General features: G+C 41.5%; 1 protein-coding gene across 2 annotated transcripts; it reads left to right on the forward strand.

Annotated features, from left to right (window-relative positions):
• Window positions 1-786: 786 nt before the first annotated feature.
• C1H21orf91 (chromosome 1 C21orf91 homolog) lies at window positions 787-19,638 on the forward strand. 2 transcript variants are annotated; one of them, XM_069024009.1, is made up of 5 exons: window positions 787-846; window positions 1,253-1,382; window positions 13,793-14,308; window positions 17,494-17,556; window positions 18,608-19,638. In XM_069024009.1, exons 2-5 carry the CDS (start codon window positions 1,259-1,261, stop codon window positions 18,766-18,768), a joined length of 864 nt encoding a protein of 287 aa, XP_068880110.1. In that variant the 5' UTR covers window positions 787-846; window positions 1,253-1,258; the 3' UTR covers window positions 18,769-19,638. The 2 variants fall into 2 exon arrangements, with proteins under 2 accessions (XP_068880110.1, XP_068880118.1); XM_069024017.1 differs by lacking the exon at window positions 787-846 and adding an exon at window positions 862-874.
• The last annotated feature ends 438 nt before the right edge of the window (window positions 19,639-20,076 follow it).

Here is a 20,076-nt window from a genome sequence, read left to right on the forward strand (position 1 = left end):
CCAACAGAAAAACGGGCAACGGGCAGAAAGTGACACCCACGAAGTTCCACCTAAACTTGAGGAAGAACTTCACTGTGCAAATGAACACATACTGGAACACAAATGAACACATACTTCACTGCCCAGAGAGGGCGTGAAGTCTCCCTCACTGGAGATATTCCAGAGCTGTCTGGATGCAATCCCGTGCCATGTGCTCTGGGATGACCCTGCTTGAGCAGGGAGGTGGGACCGGATGACCCACTGTGGTTCCTTCCCACCGTACCCAGAACCTGTGATTCTGTGACCGGTTGTGGCTCCACCTTCGGAGCGCCAGCAGAGCCCTGGCCGGGTTTTAATCCCGGTTCCTGAACGGAATCGATATTCCATCACTGTACACTTGTTTTTTTAGCCCTCGCCTCTAACCAAACCTGGTCGCCCCAGAAGCCGGGCTTGCTCTGCATCCCTGCTCTCAGCAGGTGCGAAGGCGCTCTGGGTGAGGCACCGCGGGCAGCCCCGGCCGCGGCAGCGCCGCCACAGCGCCCGCCCGCGCGCCCGCCTTGCCCGCGCACACCCCGCCCGCGCGGGGCAGACCAACTGCTGCGGGGGGAGCGCGGCCGCTCACCGCCGCCGTGCCCGCTCGAAGGCCCGGGAAAACCGGAGCTCCTCGCTCTTCCCTCCTCGCCGCCCGGTTCTGAGGCGACTCCAGCTGCCCGGGTGCGGCGGGGCGCCGCGCGGGCCTCGCGGTGCCCCCCGTCCCGCCGTGCCGTGGTGGCGGCCGGAAGCGGCGGGCGGTGCCCGGCGCCGAGAGCTCCGGCGGCGGCGGCGCGGGCGGGCGGACAAAGCGCAGCGGGGCCAGGGCGGGTGGTGGTGAGCGGGGTCGGGATTCGGGATCGGGGTAGGATTAGGGGTAGGAAATGGGGCAGAGCCGGGGGTATCGCGGTACTGGCGGTGGCAGGGCGTCCGCGCCGCTGGCGCGCGGAGGGAGGGAGGGAGGGAGGGAGGGAGTGGGCAGCGATGATGGAGGTGGTGATGGAGTTGCGGGGGAGCGGGATGGGATGGGACGGGGCAGCCTCCGGGCGAGGGAAGGGGGAAGTCTCGGTCCGTGCCGGCCCCGCTGTGCGGCCTGGCCTCAGTTTCTCTAAAGGGAAAACTTTCCCGGGACGCTCCCGCCCTCGTTCCGCCCCTGCCCTCCCCCTCCGCGGGCGCGGAGCTGCTCCCGAGCGGCTCCCGGAATAACCCTGCCGTCCCTTGTCGCCGCCGTCCCCCTCCCCAGGGCACTATGAACGAGGAGCAGTTCGTGAGCATCGACTTGGACGATGACAACATCTGCAGCGTCTGCAAGCTGGGCACCGAGAAGGAAACCCTCTCCTTCTGCCACGTCTGTTTCGAGCTGAACATCGAAGGTAAGGTGGGAGCAGGAGCCTTCCTGGGCCAGCCGGCCGGGGCCTGAACGCACAGCCGGCTCCTCTGAAAGCTTCCATCGAGTCGCAGGTTTGGAAACGTGTATCTGTAGAAAGTTTTAAATCAGTTTGTTTTCTAGCTCGTTTCCGGTAAAGGTGGGTGCTGCTCCTCCGGATGTGAAGATGAGCCCCCTTTTCCAGAGCCTCTGAAATGCCCTGGTGTTTATTCTGTCGCCTGGCATTAGACCTCTGATATTGAACTCGGGATCTGAATCACGTTCTGCCTTTATTCAGCGGGTTTGCTCAATAATTAGAGAGGGGTCTATAAAGCAAGCTTAAATTGCAAGTTTTAAAGCGTAATATTTGGGGGTTTTGGAAGCAGATCACGTTGCTTTCACTAGAAGTACTCGGAATTATTTCTTTTTGTTTTCATAAAGTGTTGGTATGTGTAATATCATAAAAAGAGGTTCAATATTAAAGCTTCCTAAGGTCTGCAAATTGTAAAGTAGGAGTTTTGGCCATCTTTTAAAGGACTAATCTTGTAAAACCATTTTGGCCTCCAGAATAGTATTTTTAAATTTTTAAACCTGTTTTGGTAAAGAATTTACCCATCTTGTTGCTTTCCTTCATGCATGAATGAGCAGTAGATTATCTTTGTCCCTTTTTTACATCAAATCTCTTGGCGTTGGAGCAACAAAGTAATTTCTTCCACTTACATAGAGTGGTCTTTGCCAATTATATGTGGATAGGACTACCTAGAGTGATTTCTGTTGCTGTGAGGCTATTGAATATGAAGATCTTAACAGTGTTATGTGATTAGTCCTGTATCTTGATAACGGATAAACTTTTGTTGCTAGTACAGGCAGTGTATTTTAATCTGAACAATACTTTGGTATTTCAGTAGTAATTGGCATGTTTTATGCTTTTGTTTAGAAGAGACATGCCTGTGTACTTGCACTTTTTGTTAAAACTCAAGAGCAGCTGTCTAAGGCAACTGGTCAGTCTGTTTGACTTATTGCTTTTAGACTTCTCAATATGGAGAGAGGCTGTTTCTCTCTCTAGGCTTTAAAAGCATACTGACACAATGATAATTAAGTACTTCCATTACATTACTAATCTAGTTTTGTTTTGAAAGTGTTGAAAGTGGTAGAGCACATTAAAAAATTGCTGGACGGTTCCTGTGTTCTGTTGTTTCAGATAAGGTGTGGATTTGTCAAAGCTGCTTGTTATGGCTGTGACTTTACAAAAAGATCATGTGTTTTAAGTGGAATAGCTTTTTTTTTTTTTTTTTTTTGGCTCTAAACAGCCTTGATAGTAGGAAAGACTTAATCTGTGCAAAGCAGACAACTTTGCATAATCTTCTAAATTTTCAGTTAATTTTAAAAGGCGGCTACTTGGAATAGAATAGTGATGAAAGCTCCCCTGAAGTTATAGGAACCATTGCAATTCTTTTATTTTGCATAATAAAAGTATACATATCTTTGATCATTGTAGCATCAAAATGCCTCCATTTCTGATAGTCTGTCTTTTGTGTGCCACTTTGAAAACATGTACTGTTACTGCTCATAGGGAGGGGAAGCTTAAAGGTGGCAGAGGCTGTGTCAGTGACTTTTTATGAAGAGCCATTATAAGACTTTTCAGCTTAACTACTGCATGAGTCAGCTCTTTACCATACCTATGGTCACACTCATTCTACTTTGGACATATCTCTACATTCCTGTATTTTTTTGTGACAAAGACTGATTTTTACACATCTAAAATAAGTCTTTTGGCAGCTCTGGGTGCAGCATGAATTGGATAATTCACTAAAGCACAATGTTATACTGGATGTTTTCATACTGACCTTCTGGTTATGTTTTAATGGAGTTCAGATGCATTATAACTTGTTGAACAGAATCAGCTGCAAGTTGAATCAACTCTTGTAGATGTGTTATCCCACACTTACAAATAGGTGTCGATCTCACTGATATTTTGTCTTTTTATTTAGCATCATATTTAAAACTGCCAGCAATTAAAACCCATACATATATATTAAGTATTTCAGGAAGTGAACTAGGCATTTCTAAAAAGATATTCATGCAACAGCTAGGACAGGCTTGCTCATTTTCGGTGTTGATGTGCATGTGGAACTGCTCCCTCAGAGAAGCAGGAAATAGCTGCTGGTGGAGAGCAGGCAGGCTATTAGTCACAGCTCAGCATCTTGCAGGATGCTTGAGTACTCCCACTGTTTGCAGCACCCTGTTAACTTCCATGTGTTAAGTGCTGTCTGACTTAATTGGAATGTATGGCACCTCTTTCATCTTTCCTGACCGAGCAGTCTGCACTAGGAGCTGGGTCAGGATAGAAAGGAACATTACAGATGGATGTGCTTGGCAATCTTAGGTTTGCAGTTGGACTCAATGATCTCAAAGGTCTTTTCCAACCTAAATACTTCTGGTTTGTAAGTCTAGGTATGAAATTCTGGAAGTAGGTTTCCCAGTTTTCTTTTTTTAGTAGGGCATCATGTTCTAGTGCTTTAACAAAACTGATGAGGACAATTGTGTTTCCCCTCCTGCCAGCAGCATCTGACTGCTTAAAGCTGGACATGGCAAATCCATGCACTGGGAACTAACGTGGCTGAACCCATCTTGAAACAGACTTTCTCAGGTGTATATGAGCAAAACAGTACAGAAATGTAATTTACTTAGCTGCACTTAATTACAGTGTAATCTAGTGATGGTGAATCTTTGCATCTCCTGGCATCTGTGAGTTCAGCAGCTGTACAGGTTTGCCTGTGTCTCGATGGTGGTGTTGTTGATTGGCTTGGGTCAGTAAGAGGAGGAATTAGAAATGGCTGACTTGGAGACCATCCCCATCTGTAATAATGACTTCTGTCTGGATTAATGTTGTGGCATGGCTCAGCCCGTACTTTCCTGACACTGGGGTGTTTATTTGTAACCTTTATTATATTCAGACTGTAGCTTGGTAATGTTACATAACTGAGGGGGAAAAATTTTGTTTCTCTTATAGCTCTGTAGCTTAATCTGTGGACAGTCTTGATTAAATAACTGTTGAATTTCTGAATAACGAAGTCAGTTACTGTATCATAAAACCTTTGCTTTTATCAGATATCAGGTCTCCATCATGATATTTTTAATAGTAGATTTTTAGTCTTTTTGTGAAATAAAATGAACTTAATCTAAATTGTGATTATGCTTCTTTACCAAGTTCAGTGAAGTCGCAGAAACTGCTGGTTTGAGTGCAATTGGGAGATCAGCTGTGGTGTCTGTGCCAGAATTTATTCAGGAGTGATATATATGGATTATAGGATCTATTTCTCTGAAGCTGACTGAAAGAGTGGTAGCAAGGGGAGAAGAAGAGAGAACATGGGCGTTGGAATAACTAAAGCCAATATGCAGGTTTAAACTTAACCCTATTAAATGTCATCAACCTTTCTTGAACGAGGCAAGACCAACGCGCCTCAGGAGAGTTTAGTAGTTCTGGTCTTCAGTCTAAAAGGGGTAGGAGCAATGTTTCCTTTTCCCTGGAAAGGACTGTATTTTTTTTCCTGTTGCACTGGCTCATCCAGCTCACTTAGAGGATTCGAAGGCAGGGAAGCTGAGTGGACTAAGCCACACATAAATACTTCTGTTGCCAAACTAGCTTTTGTGTCTGAAGGATCGTTGTCAGGTGATTTAACACAATAGAATGCTAATGTGCTTCTTAAAGTTTAAAATATGCAAAGTATTTACGGGTAAAATACTAAACATTTTGAGAAATGAAGCTGATTCTGGACAGTGTTTGTAAAGTTCTAGATGAGGTTTAGAATATCCTGGTAGGGTGGATCTGCTGGAGTTTGATGTTGGCTTTTGTTTGCTTTGTGCAGATGAAGTGAGCATCAGAGATCTACATTGTTTTTCTGAGTAGGTGTCACAGTAGCAATCAGGGGATTGAAACAGGAAGTGTTTTAAATTCATACATGACTGGTTTGCTCAAGGCAGGAAATCACGTGTCGTGTGTTAGTTGAAACAAAGTTCTTCTTTTTAATCTCATCAGAATATGAGAAAGTGGTTAACTGAGCTCTGCTCACAGAGATACAGTACTAACAACAGATCTGCAGTGATACCTCGAGGGTGAGGAGAATGCATGAACACTCAAAAATACACGCGTGTATATGTATAAAAACTGTCTGTAAGTGTATACATCAACAAAACAAAATCCTCTGCCTGAATATGGTGTTTGAAACTCCAGTTGTAGTGTTTCCGAGTTGTGTATACTCCATCCCTAGAAGTGTTTTAAGGACAGGTAAGATGGAGCTCTGAGCAGCCTGGTCTAGTGGAAAGTGCCCCTGCCCAGGGTATGAGGTTGGAATGAGATGATCTTTAAAGTCCTTCCCAACCCAAACCAGTCTGTGACTCTGTATCCCATGTCTCACCCCTCACCCAGCAGCAGCCAGAGGGTCCTGTCCTGTGCTGCTTAGAGGTGTTCAGGTTTTTTCCCATAGGAAGGCATTGCACACAGCAGTGTGTCCTGGGATCCTCTGGACACCTGTGGAAATCCCAGCTTCAAGATCTTAATACTTAAATGTTTTTGTTCGAACATCAAACTTGGAAGTCTACAATAATTATGACTTACCTTTACATTATTTTTCATAGTGTATCTGTCTTTAACTGGGTTTATGCTGGTATTTCTTAATGCAGAATTATTTAAAAACCTGAAGTTTCCTCATATTCAAGGGTCATAATGGAGATAAACAGTAATAGAAGTGGAAAATCTGATTGTTTGAGATGATTTTTTACTCTTTTGCTTATCTGGTGCTGCCAGCTACAATACCATCTTGGAGAATGCTGGCTGACAAGCAAACTGGCTCACTTCCATTTCTGTTTAGAGCTGAGCAGCTGAATAGCAAATGACAGTTCCTATCCCAGGTCTTGTAATACAAGAGACAATGTAAGTACTGGGCATCCATTCCCCTGATTTATGTTGAGATAGTTAGGTTTCCATGGTCCTTTGAAGTGCTGATAGACTCAGCTTTTCAGGCAATTTCAGCATCAGGTTAGTGCCTCTTAGTCTCCAGGCTGAGCGAGGATGCTGTAAATAAGTCTGTCTTACCACATAGCTTTTTTCCTAAGGTCTATAAAATCTTGTATAATATCCGCATTCTGTGTTCATTTAAAATAAAAATAAAAAAAAAGGAGGGGGTGGGTTTAGTTGTTGCAAACTGTAAACTTGAATTTCACTTTTTTCCTTTTTGCACCCTACAGAAGAATATCTCACTGCAATAAAATGTGTTGTAAGGTGTAGTTGAAAGAATTGGAAATTGCTGTGTAATTTAATTCTGTTCCAGAATATTACACATCCTTATTTTTTCAGTTAATGAAAAGATAAACAGTAAAATAGATTATTCTGGCAATAAAAGCTAAAAATTTCCATCGTTGCCCTTTAGACTAGACAGATGAGAACTTGTTTCAAGGTAGCATTTGCAGGCCAGGGGTATGACTCATTTCTACAAACTTGAATGGACACATGAAATTATCTGCAGTTTCCACTAAAGCTCAACTACATATTCAAGTCTGAACATGATTGGAGATGCTGTTCTTGCTCTGAAAGCTTAATGGGTACCACTGAGTAATGTCAACCTGTGGGTCTGGTTCAATAAGTACATTTTTGCATTCTTAATGTGTAAATCTGGGAGGTTTGCCCATGCAAACAAGATAATTGAGTATTTATATTACCTGGCATCATCCAGACTACAGAAATACTGGCTCATGACTTCCACTCTATTCTAGGTCTGTTTAACTGATTTTTCTTACAAAGTATGTGACATAATATTTTCCGTAGTAAAGTTTTCATCAGAATGCATTGCTTTGCTTGATACAGTAGCAAACTCTCTTAGTGAAGTAGTTTATAAGGAACATTACTTTTGAAAATATATTTAAGGGGCCAGCTGGATCTCTGTTCTGTCTAATATAGTATGTCTTTGCTCTGTGCTAAAATATAAATGAGCTGATAGAAATGAAGTGGGAGGTGATTTGTGTGCACACTTGATATATGGAAAGTACTGGCATTATCATATGAAAGCAAGGAGAGAACTTTAATTTATGAACAAGATAATATCTAGTCTTTACAAAGTGTCTCGTTTTAGAAGTTAATGAATGGCAATGGCATTTTCCTTCTAGCCAGTCTAATAAATCATAAGATTTAACTCTCAAATGAGATTTCATGTAAACCCTTAAAAATAGCAGTTGGCTTTACGTCTTGTCAGGCAGATGTACTGGAGATACACATCACTAATGATCCTGCTTTTCAGTGTTGGCAGAATTGTACAGCTAAAGATACCAGTTTTCTCCACCCTTGTCATTTAGGCTTGTGGATAACTTCTTGTCTTAGGTTATCATGGACTGCTTTTGTTTCATGTATTTTGAACAGGTCTTGGGATATGCTTTTCTGGGACCACCCCCCCCCCCCCTTCAGCACTCTTGGTAAACAGCCTATACAGCAGTGGCTTAAAATAGACAGACAAGAACATTTAATGTCATGTGAAGCATTTCTGTGTGCTGCAGCTCTTGGCCCTGCACACGAGATAAACCACACTTGAGCTCATCTGAGCGTTGTGTTCCTTGTGGACACTCGCAGATGTCTGGGAGCTGTTCCATGAGCTGGCTGAACTTCTCTGTTTACACAGTGAGGTGGACAGCTGAGGGGAGCAGCAACTGGAACATTTCAGAACACACAGTGAAAACCAGGGTTCTTAAAGTGGGCAGGCACAGGCAAGGGCTCTTGCTTACTCTAGGATTAAAGGGGAAGAGCAGAGGTGTCTGTCACAAATCTCTCTGGAGGTCACTATTTCAGATGAGGTGAGTTGTGCCTGAGAAGCATTTCTTCACGGGCTGTGAAGGCAGGTCTCCACAGCCAACTCAAACTGGAGACAGAAGAGATGGTCAGGTATAAATCTTTACCCATAAGTATTTGTAAATTCTTTAAAGGGGCTTTATGTAGCTAATGGCATAGTACAAACTTGTCATCGACTATTCATGTGTCTAGAAGTATTCTTGTTCATCTTCTATTCAGGGGGGATTTTCCACTTCAGCTGCTATTCACCATTGCAAAAACCAATTAGTTTCCAGCATTACATTAGAAATTGCTAAGAAGGCAATGCAGGTTTTCTTTAATGTTATTTCCAACTGATTGAGCTGAAAGACCAAATAAGTTTGGTTGTTTTTTTAAAAAGAGAATAGCAAACAAATGAAAAAACCCCACTGTTGAAGATAAACAAGTAAGCTAATGATCACTGATTTATTTTTTCTGTGCAAACATTTGTGAAGGAATGTGAAATAATCTTGGTATTCAAGAACATTCATTTTGAAAAGGACTTGTTGATTACTATTATAATCTCCAAATAAGACTATTCTAGCAAGCTTTATATAAACTTGAGCAAACATTTCAATTTAGTTCTGTATCTTTATAATGAAGAAGAGTTATACATAGCTCTCAGTGAATCAGTTGCAAAGGCAGAAATAAGGTCTTTTTAGGTTTCTTACCCTCAAAAAAACCAGAAAGCAAGAAACTTTAATATGACAGAAACTCATTTACTTTCAAGTACAAATGCCTTAAAATGGGGTAGGATTTGTTGAGAGGTGATTGCACACCTGGTTATCTGGTAAATATTCTCCCTGTTCTCTACTACGTTACAGTTATGAATAAATAGAAGTTACAAAAACATGTATTAAACTGCCTGATCCCTGGTCATGCATTTACAAAAGCACTTTGTAGGAGTGGATTAGGAGTGATGTTTTTGCCTGCCTTGCATAGCTTAGAAATTGAAATAGTCGGGGTTCAGGTTAAGGTTTTTTTTGCCTAAGCATTAGGCACTTATGTAGGAAGTCCTGTTCTTCAAGTCAGTATACAAAGATATTGTTGAGTGAAGTGATACATTCATATTTCATATAGGACACATGAGTTACTAGAACCAGAAACAAGTAATGGATTGTAAGCACTTACACCATTTCAGGATTTGTTTGGAGGTTTGGCATTGGCCTGTGAATCAGGTGCACTTGAGGAATGATTTCTGGCATGAGCTTGTTTCCTAATAGCATCTGTGCTGTCTTCAGTTCTTTAGTTTGTTAGATATGGTCTTCTAGATATTAGTGAATTTTGAGGGATTATTTTCCCCTACAGATTAAATTTTTCTACTCTGGGTGGTTGTGGGCTTTTTGTTGCTTTTTGAGGGTTTTTTTTCTTTCTCTGAAAAAATAAATATGAAGCCTAGGACATACTTGGACATAGTCTGCAATCCTGTTCTTGGAAAGTAAGACAAGGAGCAAATGTACACATACCTGCTGATGGGGGGGAGGAGGGGGGAAATTGATGGTTTTATGATTGCAGACTTGAAGAACCAGACAAAAAGTAAGAAAGATTGACGTTGATATTGGCAAACAGAAATGTGGAGACAGAACTGAAACCCTGTGAAAGTCCCCGAAACTCACAATAGCTATTAATCAAAATTACACTATTGCTTCCTGGTTTGTACAGAAATCTTGCTGTGCTTTATTTGTTTCTTTGTGTAGCATTGAATAAAGTAACGTGTGTTCTAAAACTGCATCATCTTTATGTATCACTTGGTCTACTCCAGCTCACCAGATTGTAGCTTTTTCTGCAGTTATGATAAAGGGAAAAATATGAAGTGATCTGAGTGAAGTATGAAGTCTTCCCAACAAGAAATGGACATCTTTTCTGCCTCATAAAGCTGATGGTATTGCCCTCAGCAGAAGGATTCGTTCCAAAGAACCGTACCCTTACTTGCTGTAATTCTGGTGTGTGATTGCTGGTTTGTGCTGGCACAGCAGCTGCTGTCCCTGCTCAGCTCTTCCAGAAGGTTATGGCTGATGTTCTCTGCGTAGGAAGGTACTAATTGTCACCTTAGGACAAAAGAGAGACTGATGGTTGTTTTAGTTTTGTGTGTGTTTGTTACACTAAAAATCCAAGGCAATTACGTGAAAGCTGAAGCAGTTCTATAGCAGTTCTGTACAAAAGTGGTTTGGTTTTGCACATTTTCAGTTCCTTATTTTATTCAAGATTCCTTAGGTAAGACCCCTTTTTGGTTTTTTTTCAGTGGAGTAAGAGAAGGGGTAGGATGTAAATTCTGATCTTGTGTACTGGAAGTGTTTCGCAATAACCTGCCCTAAGCTCAGAAAGAGGGACATTGCAGCCGATATGTGGCATATAAATAGCAACGCTTAAACTCTTGAAGTAATGTGTTTTTTTCTTCTGTAATAATTGCTCATTTCAGGCACTCTATTACTGAGTTCAGATAAAACAGATTTCTTTGAGCAGCATGCCTCTAGAATGGGGAAGTTAGCAATATTCAGAGCTCTTAAAAGATAAATTCATCAGAAGGAAAGACTTGAATAACCTTGAGCTTAAGACTTGGACATAATTCAGTTGGGGCTTCATAAAGTCACGCTGCACTTGTTCTTTTTTTGTGTAACAGTTTGCGTGTTGGCTGTTTTGTTTGGTCTCCTACTGGACAAGTAATATTTATTCTCCTTAAAATAATGAAGCAGCCTCAAAGGAATTCCTTTAAGTGATACTGTCAGTATTCTGTCACTTGTTGTGTAGGTGTGTTTGTTAGGTGGGTTCTTGAGCATTATTGTATGGAAAATTGCACAAAACATGTTTTTCAGCCCATTGACTGTTTTCTGTAAGTAAAAGAAAGCACTACAAGCAGCAGCAAAGTAGAATGTTGAAGAATCACTTGGGTAAAGCAAATAACATTGAACAAATCACTCTGGTTTCTAGGGTTTGTAGTGTTGTGAATATATTTGCCTTATAATTTCAGTTGACAGTGTTTGCTTTCCGTTGATGGCTTAAAGATTTAAGGTTTCCATTATACTACTTGAGTTGAGCAGGCTTGCTCTATTTAAATAGTGCTGATAAGTCATGAAAACAAATGAGTTGTCTTTCCTTGTTTTCACTAGAAATGGTTGTTGGGGTTTTTTAAGTCTCTGTAAAGACAGAGAGGGAAATCAGCATTGCAAGTAGGCAGCAGATCATGCAGCGCTTAAGAAAAGTTGGTGAATATCTGTTTGCTGAAAGAGGTTGAAAGGTATTTTGAAGAGTGGAGTGAGAATCTTGACTGCCCACTGAAAGGGGGCACAGGGTGTACTTTACTCCAGAACTTTGTTCTTACAAGGTGCCTCTGGTTGGTTATGTGAGTTTTGTTTCTTCTAATAGTTATCTCAGGAACAGAAGGAACATCTGTTTTCATGACTTTACTTTTTTCCCCTGCTGCTAAGAACAAAATAAATTCCACTGCTGTTTTCTTTTATTTTCCACTTTTTTAGACATTTTGCCCCATAAATTGTGTGCACTCTCAGAAACTCAACCAGAAGATAATGGACTTAAGTTTCAGTGCTGCCCAAAGAGTGGAAAATCAACAATTTATAATGGTTACTCTCGGTGTTTGAACTCCCCAGCTTTAAACAGCAGTTACCAGAAAGTGAGATAATCAAAATGAAGTGCTTGGATTTGTTTTCACCGGATTCATGTTAAGAATTTTACTTTTCAGATTAGTTTTGAGAGTAGCGTGTGATTTTTGTGGCTTTTGGCGACTTAAAAAATCACTGCATCATTTGTTAATCGTTTAGGGTGGGGAGATTAACCTTTACCACAAGAATTTAAGAGGTAAATTAGATGGAACTGAGAATTGTAACATGTAGCTTTGTGCTAATTGTCTGCTTATGTTTCTGTTTCCGGATTTTGTTACATGTTGCATTTCATGGTTTTTCTTTTACTTTAGTCACTTTGAATAGCTAAAAGGTAAGATGGCTGCAGCTTGGTTCACGTTGCCTAGATTCAGAGATCCAATTACATTGTTTGTTGGTTTAAATACTTTGACATTGAGCACTGTCAACCAGTGGGTCACAGGTATATTATTGTTATTTTCAGTGACAAACTTGTTAGACAGGATTATTTTTCATTGTATTGGGAACCTCCCAAGTAGTATATGGGGTGTGGAGATAAATGGCTAACTGTTCATTACTCTGGGCTTGGGTTCTGAATCTACTGTGTAGGTGAATCTGAAGAAAAATAAATATCCCCTGAAGTTGCAGAAAGTAATTTTGTACTAGGGCACTATTAACTTTCTGGAATAGTCATTTCTCATACCATCTGTGTTCACTCACCAACTGTAGATCTTCACAGATTGTGTTCCTTTTTAACCTGTCAATCACTAGCAGTTACTTAGAGGTTTAAGTTACCTGCTGTAGCTATTTGAACAGTCTTTGAGGGAGGATGAGCAAAGAGGAGAATAAACATCTTGTGTGATGTCATGGTTTAACCCCAGTGGGATGGGGAGAGAATCTCAGCTCGTGGGTTGAGACAAAGAGAGTTTCAAAGGGAGAGCAAAAGCTTCCCATAGAAGCAAAGCAAAATAAGGAATCCATTCACTGCTTCCCATGGTTGGGCAGGTGTTCAGCATCCCCAAGAGAGCAGGGCTCTGTCACACATAGCGGTGGCTTGGGAAGACAAACGCCATCGCTCCAAACATTCCTCCCTTTCACCTTCTTCCCCCAGCTTTATACACTGAGCACGATGCCATATGGTGTGGGATATCTCTTGGGTCAGTTGGGATCAGCTGTTCCAGCTGTGTCCTTTCCCAGCTCCTTGTGTGCCCCCCACCCACTCGCTCTCAGGGTGCTGAGAGAGGCAGAAAGGGCCTTGTCTGTGTGTAAGCCCTGCTCAGTGATAATGAAAACACTGCAGCACAAATCCAAAACACAGCCCCATATCAGACTGTGATAAAAATTAACTCCATCCCAGCCAAAGCCAGCACACCTCAAATGAATTTCAGGGCCGTTTAATGTTGGCAAGCATTGACAGTATTAGAGCTTGCTTCCCTAGCTAAGCTGCAGGCTTGTATTCGTGCAAAATAATAAACTGACTGAAATCTGAGTTACATTTGACCACTTGAATGAGATAGGCCTGCACCCTGCAGTATTTGAGCAGATGGCTCATAACATTATGCACAGAAGATGGGAGCTTGTATGAGTGCTGTCAAAATGCTCTTCAGGATCATTCTATAGAACTTGCTGATACACATTTGGGTTTATTTTACTTCTGCAGCTTCTACTCTTGTGTGTAGGGGTGCTGCAGTGTGTGTGGAGTAGTCAGTTTGCTTAATCTCTGTCACCATCCAAGAGGCACACGCTGAAGTCCTGCACTAGAGATTATGGTGTGCAAAACACTTTGCATGCCAAGGACTCCAGCCTGAGAGAAACTTCACAAATTTTGGACTGTGAGGTACCCTTGTTTGCTTCAGTGAAAAGACTGTTAGTAGGAAAGCGTCACTGAAGTTTTTGTTTTCTTGGTTGCTTGTGAGTAAAGAATTTAAAAAATTAGCAGTAAGTGAACTTCTTTCTGTTGTGTCTTTACAGGAGTACCAAAGTCGGATCTTCTACATACAAGGTCTTTAAGGGGGCACAGAGACTGCTTTGAAAAATTCCACTTAATAGCCAATCAGGACTGTCCACGATCAAAGCTCTCTAAAAGTCCTTATGCAGAAGTAAAAAATATCTTGAGCAAAAAAATTAACTGGATCATACAGTATGCACAGAACAAGGATTTAGACTCTGATTCTGAAAGCTCAAAACCATCCCAACACCAGCTTTTTAGCTTCAGACATCAGACTGATAGAAAATTACTCCCACAGTTTGACTCCCCAGTACCTAGATATTCTGCAAAATGGATAGATGGGAAATCTGGAGGCATCTCAAGCTGCTCACAGACTCTGCTGGAACCAAGAGAATCCACTGATTTCAGACTTGGTGCTACCTTCTGCTGCAGCAGTGTTTTGTGGTCCAACCGCAACCAAGTCCAGAAAGCTGAAAAAGCTGAAGGTGATTCACCTGCCAGTGTTCATAGGAGACATCCTCAGCACAGCAGGGAGGAACGTGAGTATACATCTATTTACACACAGCCTAGCAAGCATGGGCATTCTTTCAAATACCTATTGACCACTTCACGTCCCCACAGGGCCTTAATGCTCATCCTGAAGTCCAGCGTGTAAAATCTGTGAGGAAAAAGGCTACATGGCTGAGCAAATAGGGTGGTTTGGCTGGTGGGGTTTTTTGAATTCTAGTCTTAGCTATAGCCCAATGTGATACAGGACATGCCTAATTTATGCAAAAAAAGGTCATTTCAATATCTCATTCATGGAAGTTGTACAGCCCTGCCTGTGAAGGTGGAGGTTACTCAGATCCTGCAAATCTCTCTCTTCTTGAACTTGCACAGTGCCCTGAGTTACATTTTACAGAGAGCTGCCCTAAGCAACAGGGGAAATTGGATGTCACGTAGCAGAGCAAACTTGTGGAACAATCTTAATAGTAGCAGTCTTTCCTTGTGCATTTTACTGTATTTGTTTTTTCCTTGTGTTTATTGAGCATAAGAAAATGAGAAGCCCCTTTTGCCATCATGTCCTCTTAAACGCTGTAGCAGAAGACCTGAGCCATATTTTGATGACTGGGACGATAGTGAAAATAACAGAAAATTAGTTTTCCTGTTGTTTAAGATCACTAGAATCTTTAGAAAAATCTAGGATGTTCTAGTGTCTCTGGAATCAGGCTGCATGAAATAGGTTACTAGAGGTACATGCTGTTACAATCCTGCTTTTAGGCAGTACTTGGTCCTGAACTGGTGTATGTCCACTCTAACTTTTGTAGATGAGGAAAGTAGTTGGAGAGGGTTTCTGAATTTCAAAAGACCCAAGAAAGAAAGCAAAAACACTGCTAAAAACTGTTAAACACTGTTCCAGGGAAAAACAGGTGATGAAAACCAAGGTAATAATGAAATTCAAATGTCAGAAGAGTCAAGAGAAAGAGGTACTGTAAAAAGTTGGAATTGTCTTCTTTAGGCTCCCATTTTTTTTAACAAACTGACAGCTCTGTCCTTGCAAAGCTGAGTCATTTCTCATTCTCTATAAAAGGATTTTACTTAACTGCTGCATGATGTGTCATGTTGCATTTGTAGTGAATTTGTAGCCTTAAAGCCATAAATCAAAACAGATACACTGGACTGTTTGACCACCTGTCTGGTGGAGTCATAAACTGGGATTACATAAATCAGGACAGCAGTTAACAGAGGAATTATGAAAGCTTGACCTGGTTTATGGGGTGGTCTAACTGAAGTTAGTGACTTGGAATTTATCTCCAGTCTTTGGTTTTGGGACAGGAACATAAAGCTGCATTGAGCACAATAACAGGTTTTTTTCTTCTGTTTTGACTACATAATGCAGCTTTGAGGAATTTTTGCTTGTATTTTGCAGTATTTATCTTTAAAAGACATTCATTTGGAGGCTCTGTGATTGTATAAAGCTTGTATTTTAGATGAAAGCTTAGACTGCCAGAATTAAGTACCTTCTTACTGCAATACTTTCACTCTTAACAACATACCTGTCTACCAAAAAAAGTATTAATGGAACTGTAAATAGCTTGGCCAGTATTTCTTTAGAATTTACCTCAGCTGTGGATAGAATAATATTTTACCATTTAAATTCAGTGCTCTGTTCCTTCTCCCTTTCCCTGCTGTATCACAGTAATGTGACATGAAACAGTCCAGTCCCAAAACACACACATGAAATGTGTGAACAAGCCTGTCTGCCAAATGTCAAAATGTTAATGAAAATACTGAGGAAAGGGGAAGCAACATCTTACCACTGGGTATAAAAGAGGGAAAAAATCTTGTCACTTTTAGCTGTTAATTATGATATTAAATTTGGTCAGGTTTTTCACAGTGCTTAAAGGGTGTTAAAATGTGAGAAGGGACTTTTCAGGTGTACTGATAGCTGAAGGTAGGAAGGAGCACCATTTTACCTGGCTGATGGAGGAGAAAGGTGAATCTATTTCACTCTTAACTGGGATTATGTCTTGAGTACCAAGTCTTAGCTATTGCCAGCTTCTTTGGTTTGGCAGTACTGTCAGCAATTTAACATCCCACAACTGCCAGCTGTGAAAAAGTTTGAAAGGGAAGGATTAGGATAATCAAATAATCCAGTGGGTAGGTAAAACCCATCTTTGTCAGAACTCTGGACTTTAAATTTGCCATGTAGAAACCTTTTGCACAGAGAAATCGCTGAAAAAAGCTGCACCATCGTTTTTCCTCAAGTATGAAGTGAGAGCTTTGCTAAGCTGCAGAAGAAACAGCTTAGCTAAAGTTTAAAAACAGTATTTTAAAATTGCAAGGTCTTAAAGCTTGTGCCTGTGCCCTGTACCCCCTGTGGTGTTCAGATTGTTGCTTTTTACCGTGGTGACAAGGGCATCTCAGCAGCAGGCATAGCACCATGCGTGTCCAGTGCGGGGTTCAGGGAATCTTAGGAAGCAGGCCAGTGCTTCCCTGCTGTTGATCAAGGGCAGTGAAGAATACTTTCACAGTTCCCTCCTTTGAGGCTTAACGTGTGTTTTCTGTGAGGATGATCAATGCACACAACCTGAGATACAGAAGGGCTTTTGAATGATACAGAGGATCTTTGAGTTCTCACCAGGAGCACAGAAGGAAACCTGTTTTTACATGCTGGTCTTCATATCAAGCCAGGATTGTCCTTCATCATTTGTCACTGAGATACTCAGTGGAAACTGTAAGTTATTCCTGTATGCATAAAGCACAAACCTTGATACCCAAAACAGGGAGCTGCATGGTAAAAATTCTGTCAGGAAGCTGTTTCTTGGAGGCTGGAAAACAGGGCAGGACTTACCTCAGAATTGTCCCCTTGCCCACAATTAAGCAGATGTGCTTGCCAGGGGTTAGATTGGGGAAATCATGTTTTGCAGTCAGAGGAGGGTGTAGTATTTAAATGTGTCAAGCAGTTCTGATTCTGGATGCTGCTGTTTTCAGGGGTTGATTTTCCACCTTTTTGTCATTGAAGAGAGGTCTTCCAACGGAGTAAATCCTTGTCTGTGTCAACATTAAGAAGAGAATTTTCAAACTTCCCTCAAATAACTGATAAATACTGTTGTGTCTGGCTTACTGCCATGCATCTGTTGATTATTAGGATGCAAATAGGAGAAATCTTGAGAAACTAGGAGTCTGCTTAGGGATGCTTATGTGACTTTGGTAGTAGTAATAACAGATTTTATTGTTGCAGTGACTACAATGACTCTAGGAGAGTTAAAGCAACTTAATGAAAAACTGCTCAAGCAAATCCAGGGTGAGACTTTTTCCATACTCTTTGTTTTGTGTTTGTTGTGCTTTGTAATAACAAAAGGTCTGTTTATAAAAAAGAAATTTTGATTGCTGTTCTGTCAGTTAAGTTCTTTACTAAAGTCTCTTGTTTTACATGGAAATACATGATATAGAGAGATTTCTAGGTGCTTTCATGATGTAATCTGCTTTGGTGCTGCAAACTGGCACAGTATTTTCTCTAAGAATTTGACTAGAACCATAGAATTCTTAAGGTTGAAAATGACCCTTAAGATCATCAAGTCCAACCATTAACCCAGCCCTGCTAAGTCCCCCACAAAACCAAGTGGTTCCTAAATGCCACATCTCCATGTCTGTTAAATCGCTCCATGGGTGGTGACTCCACCACGTCACTGGGGAGCCTGTTTCAGTGCATGGCAACCCTTTCCATGAAGAAATATTTCCTAATATCCAATCTAACTTTGCCTGGTGCAACCTAAGGCCATTTCCTCTTGTCCTGTCACTTGTTATCTGAAAGAGAAGCCTGATCCCACCTGGCTCCACCCTCCTGTCAGGCAGTTACAGAGCCTCATAAGGTCCCCTATGAGCCTCCTCTTCTCCAGGCTGAGGCCCCTCGGCTGTTCCTCATCACACTTGTGCTCCAGAGCCTTCCCCAGCTCCACTGCCCTTCTCTGGACTTGCTCCAGCACTTCCATGTCCTTGCTGTGAGGGGCCCAAAACTGAATGAACAGGATTTGAGGTGTGGCCTCAGCAGTGCCCAGCACGGGGATGATCTCTGCCCTGCTCCTGCTGCCACACTGTGACTGATGCAGGCCAGAGTCAGCTTTGTTCTGAGTTCTAAACTGTTCCACCTTGGCTCAGGTTGCCCATAACTAGAAACTAAGCGATCCTGTTCCTTTTGCAATGCATACAAAGCTGGGCTGGAACCAGGAGAAGCAGAGTTCCTGTGCATGCTCCCACTTAAATGCCCTGCCTCTTCCCGAGTGTTGTTTGTCCCGGCTCCCTAAGCCCGGGTCGGTGCAGGCAGCGAGTGCATTGACGCGCTGCTGTTGTTGCAGACGTGTTTGAGGAGCTGACGCAGCAAGTGCAGGAGAAGGACTCCCTGGCCTCTGAGCTCAACGTGCGCCACATCGCCATCGAGCAGCTGCTGAAGAACTGCTCCAAGCTGCCCTGTCTGCAGATGGGAAGAGCAGGGATGAAATCCAACGTCCCCATATGAAGGGAGACAGCTTCCAGCCCCCCCAGAGAAACTGTCCCTAACAGCATTGATGACCATTAAGTACAGCTGCACCCGTATTTAGAAGCTTTTAAGAAAACTTGGGCAGCTTTCTCTTTGTATTCATAATTTGCGGGAAGTCTTATTCCACTTTGGGTTTAACAAAAAGGGCAAATATTTTGGGTATTAAAATCTACTGTAATAAGGTTTATTCACATTTGGGGATTTTTTTTTTCCCATAATTACGCATGAGACTTGAAATGAATTCTGTGTTTTGTTTATAATAAAATTGTTTCTAGCAAAGAATGACCTGAAGCCTGTAAACCTGCCTCCTTCATACAGAGGACAAAATAAACATTTGACTTTTGATCAGGTCAGATCCTGTTACATCCAAGAGAGCTTTAAGGGGGGAACAGTATTAATGAAACTCGTGTTTTCTTATTTATTATGAGCAATATTTTATTATTGAAATTTTATACTAAATAAATATCACTATTTTAGGTACTTTTCCAGATCTCTTTATAAAAATGTCTGAATTACTCTGTGTAACGTTTATGCCTTGTGTATGATTGTTTATCCTTTTTCAGGTCTGTATCTTTCATGATACAATTTTAGAAAGTATTGTTTCCCAAAGAGATGAATTTCACATGTTGAAGAAAAAAACTCTAGTGGTGTATCACTTATTTTTATCAGCTTTATAACTGAAGGATTTGGTTCATGAGATGTTTAAAAAAAGCACAGCACTTGCTTTAAATTAAGAAAAGAACCCATACTTTGGTTTTAATGCATAGAAGTTGAAGTTGTTTTATATGTGTGAAATTTTCAATGCTGAAAAATAACTTTGATGAAACTCAATAAATTTGTAATACTACAGTGCTTTGTTATGATTTCTTTATAAAGTTGGATCAGACTGATAAAGGGGTTTAATTCTGAAATGCAAGTAGTAATGATACATTATAAATCAGAACAGCCTTTGCATTTTTTAAACTTACATCAGTCTACCATGACAAGAAATCTCAGTCTTTGCCAAAAATTCTGCAGGGCTGCATTTGAGTAGCTGAAAGTTGCTGAGTTGCACTGAAAAAATCAGGGGGAGGGTGGGATGAGTGGAAAATACAGGCACACACACAAAAAAGTTAAAAGTCTCTGCTTTCAGCTCTTTAAGTGAAAATGGAGTAGTAACTTTTATAGCTGAGCTCAAGGCATGAGTAGCATGAAGAAAGGTTTAGGTTTGATTTTAAACTCAAGCTGAGAAATAAGCCAGAGTAGGTTTATTGATTGGCCTTTGTATGGTGATAACTGGGTCACATA

This window comes from Aphelocoma coerulescens, chromosome 1, assembly GCF_041296385.1.
Source record: "Aphelocoma coerulescens isolate FSJ_1873_10779 chromosome 1, UR_Acoe_1.0, whole genome shotgun sequence".
NCBI classification, from domain to species: Eukaryota; Metazoa; Chordata; class Aves; order Passeriformes; family Corvidae; genus Aphelocoma; species Aphelocoma coerulescens.

Coding starts and splice junctions, on each gene's coding strand:
- C1H21orf91 (XM_069024009.1), top strand. CDS start 1,259: ATGAACGAGGAGCAGTTCGTGAGCATCGACTTGGACGATGACAACATC. Junction 14,309..17,493: donor TCAGCACAGCAGGGAGGAAC/GTGAGTATACAT, acceptor TTATTGTTGCAG/TGACTACAATGACTCTAGGA. Junction 17,557..18,607: donor ACTGCTCAAGCAAATCCAGG/GTGAGACTTTTT, acceptor CTGTTGTTGCAG/ACGTGTTTGAGGAGCTGACG.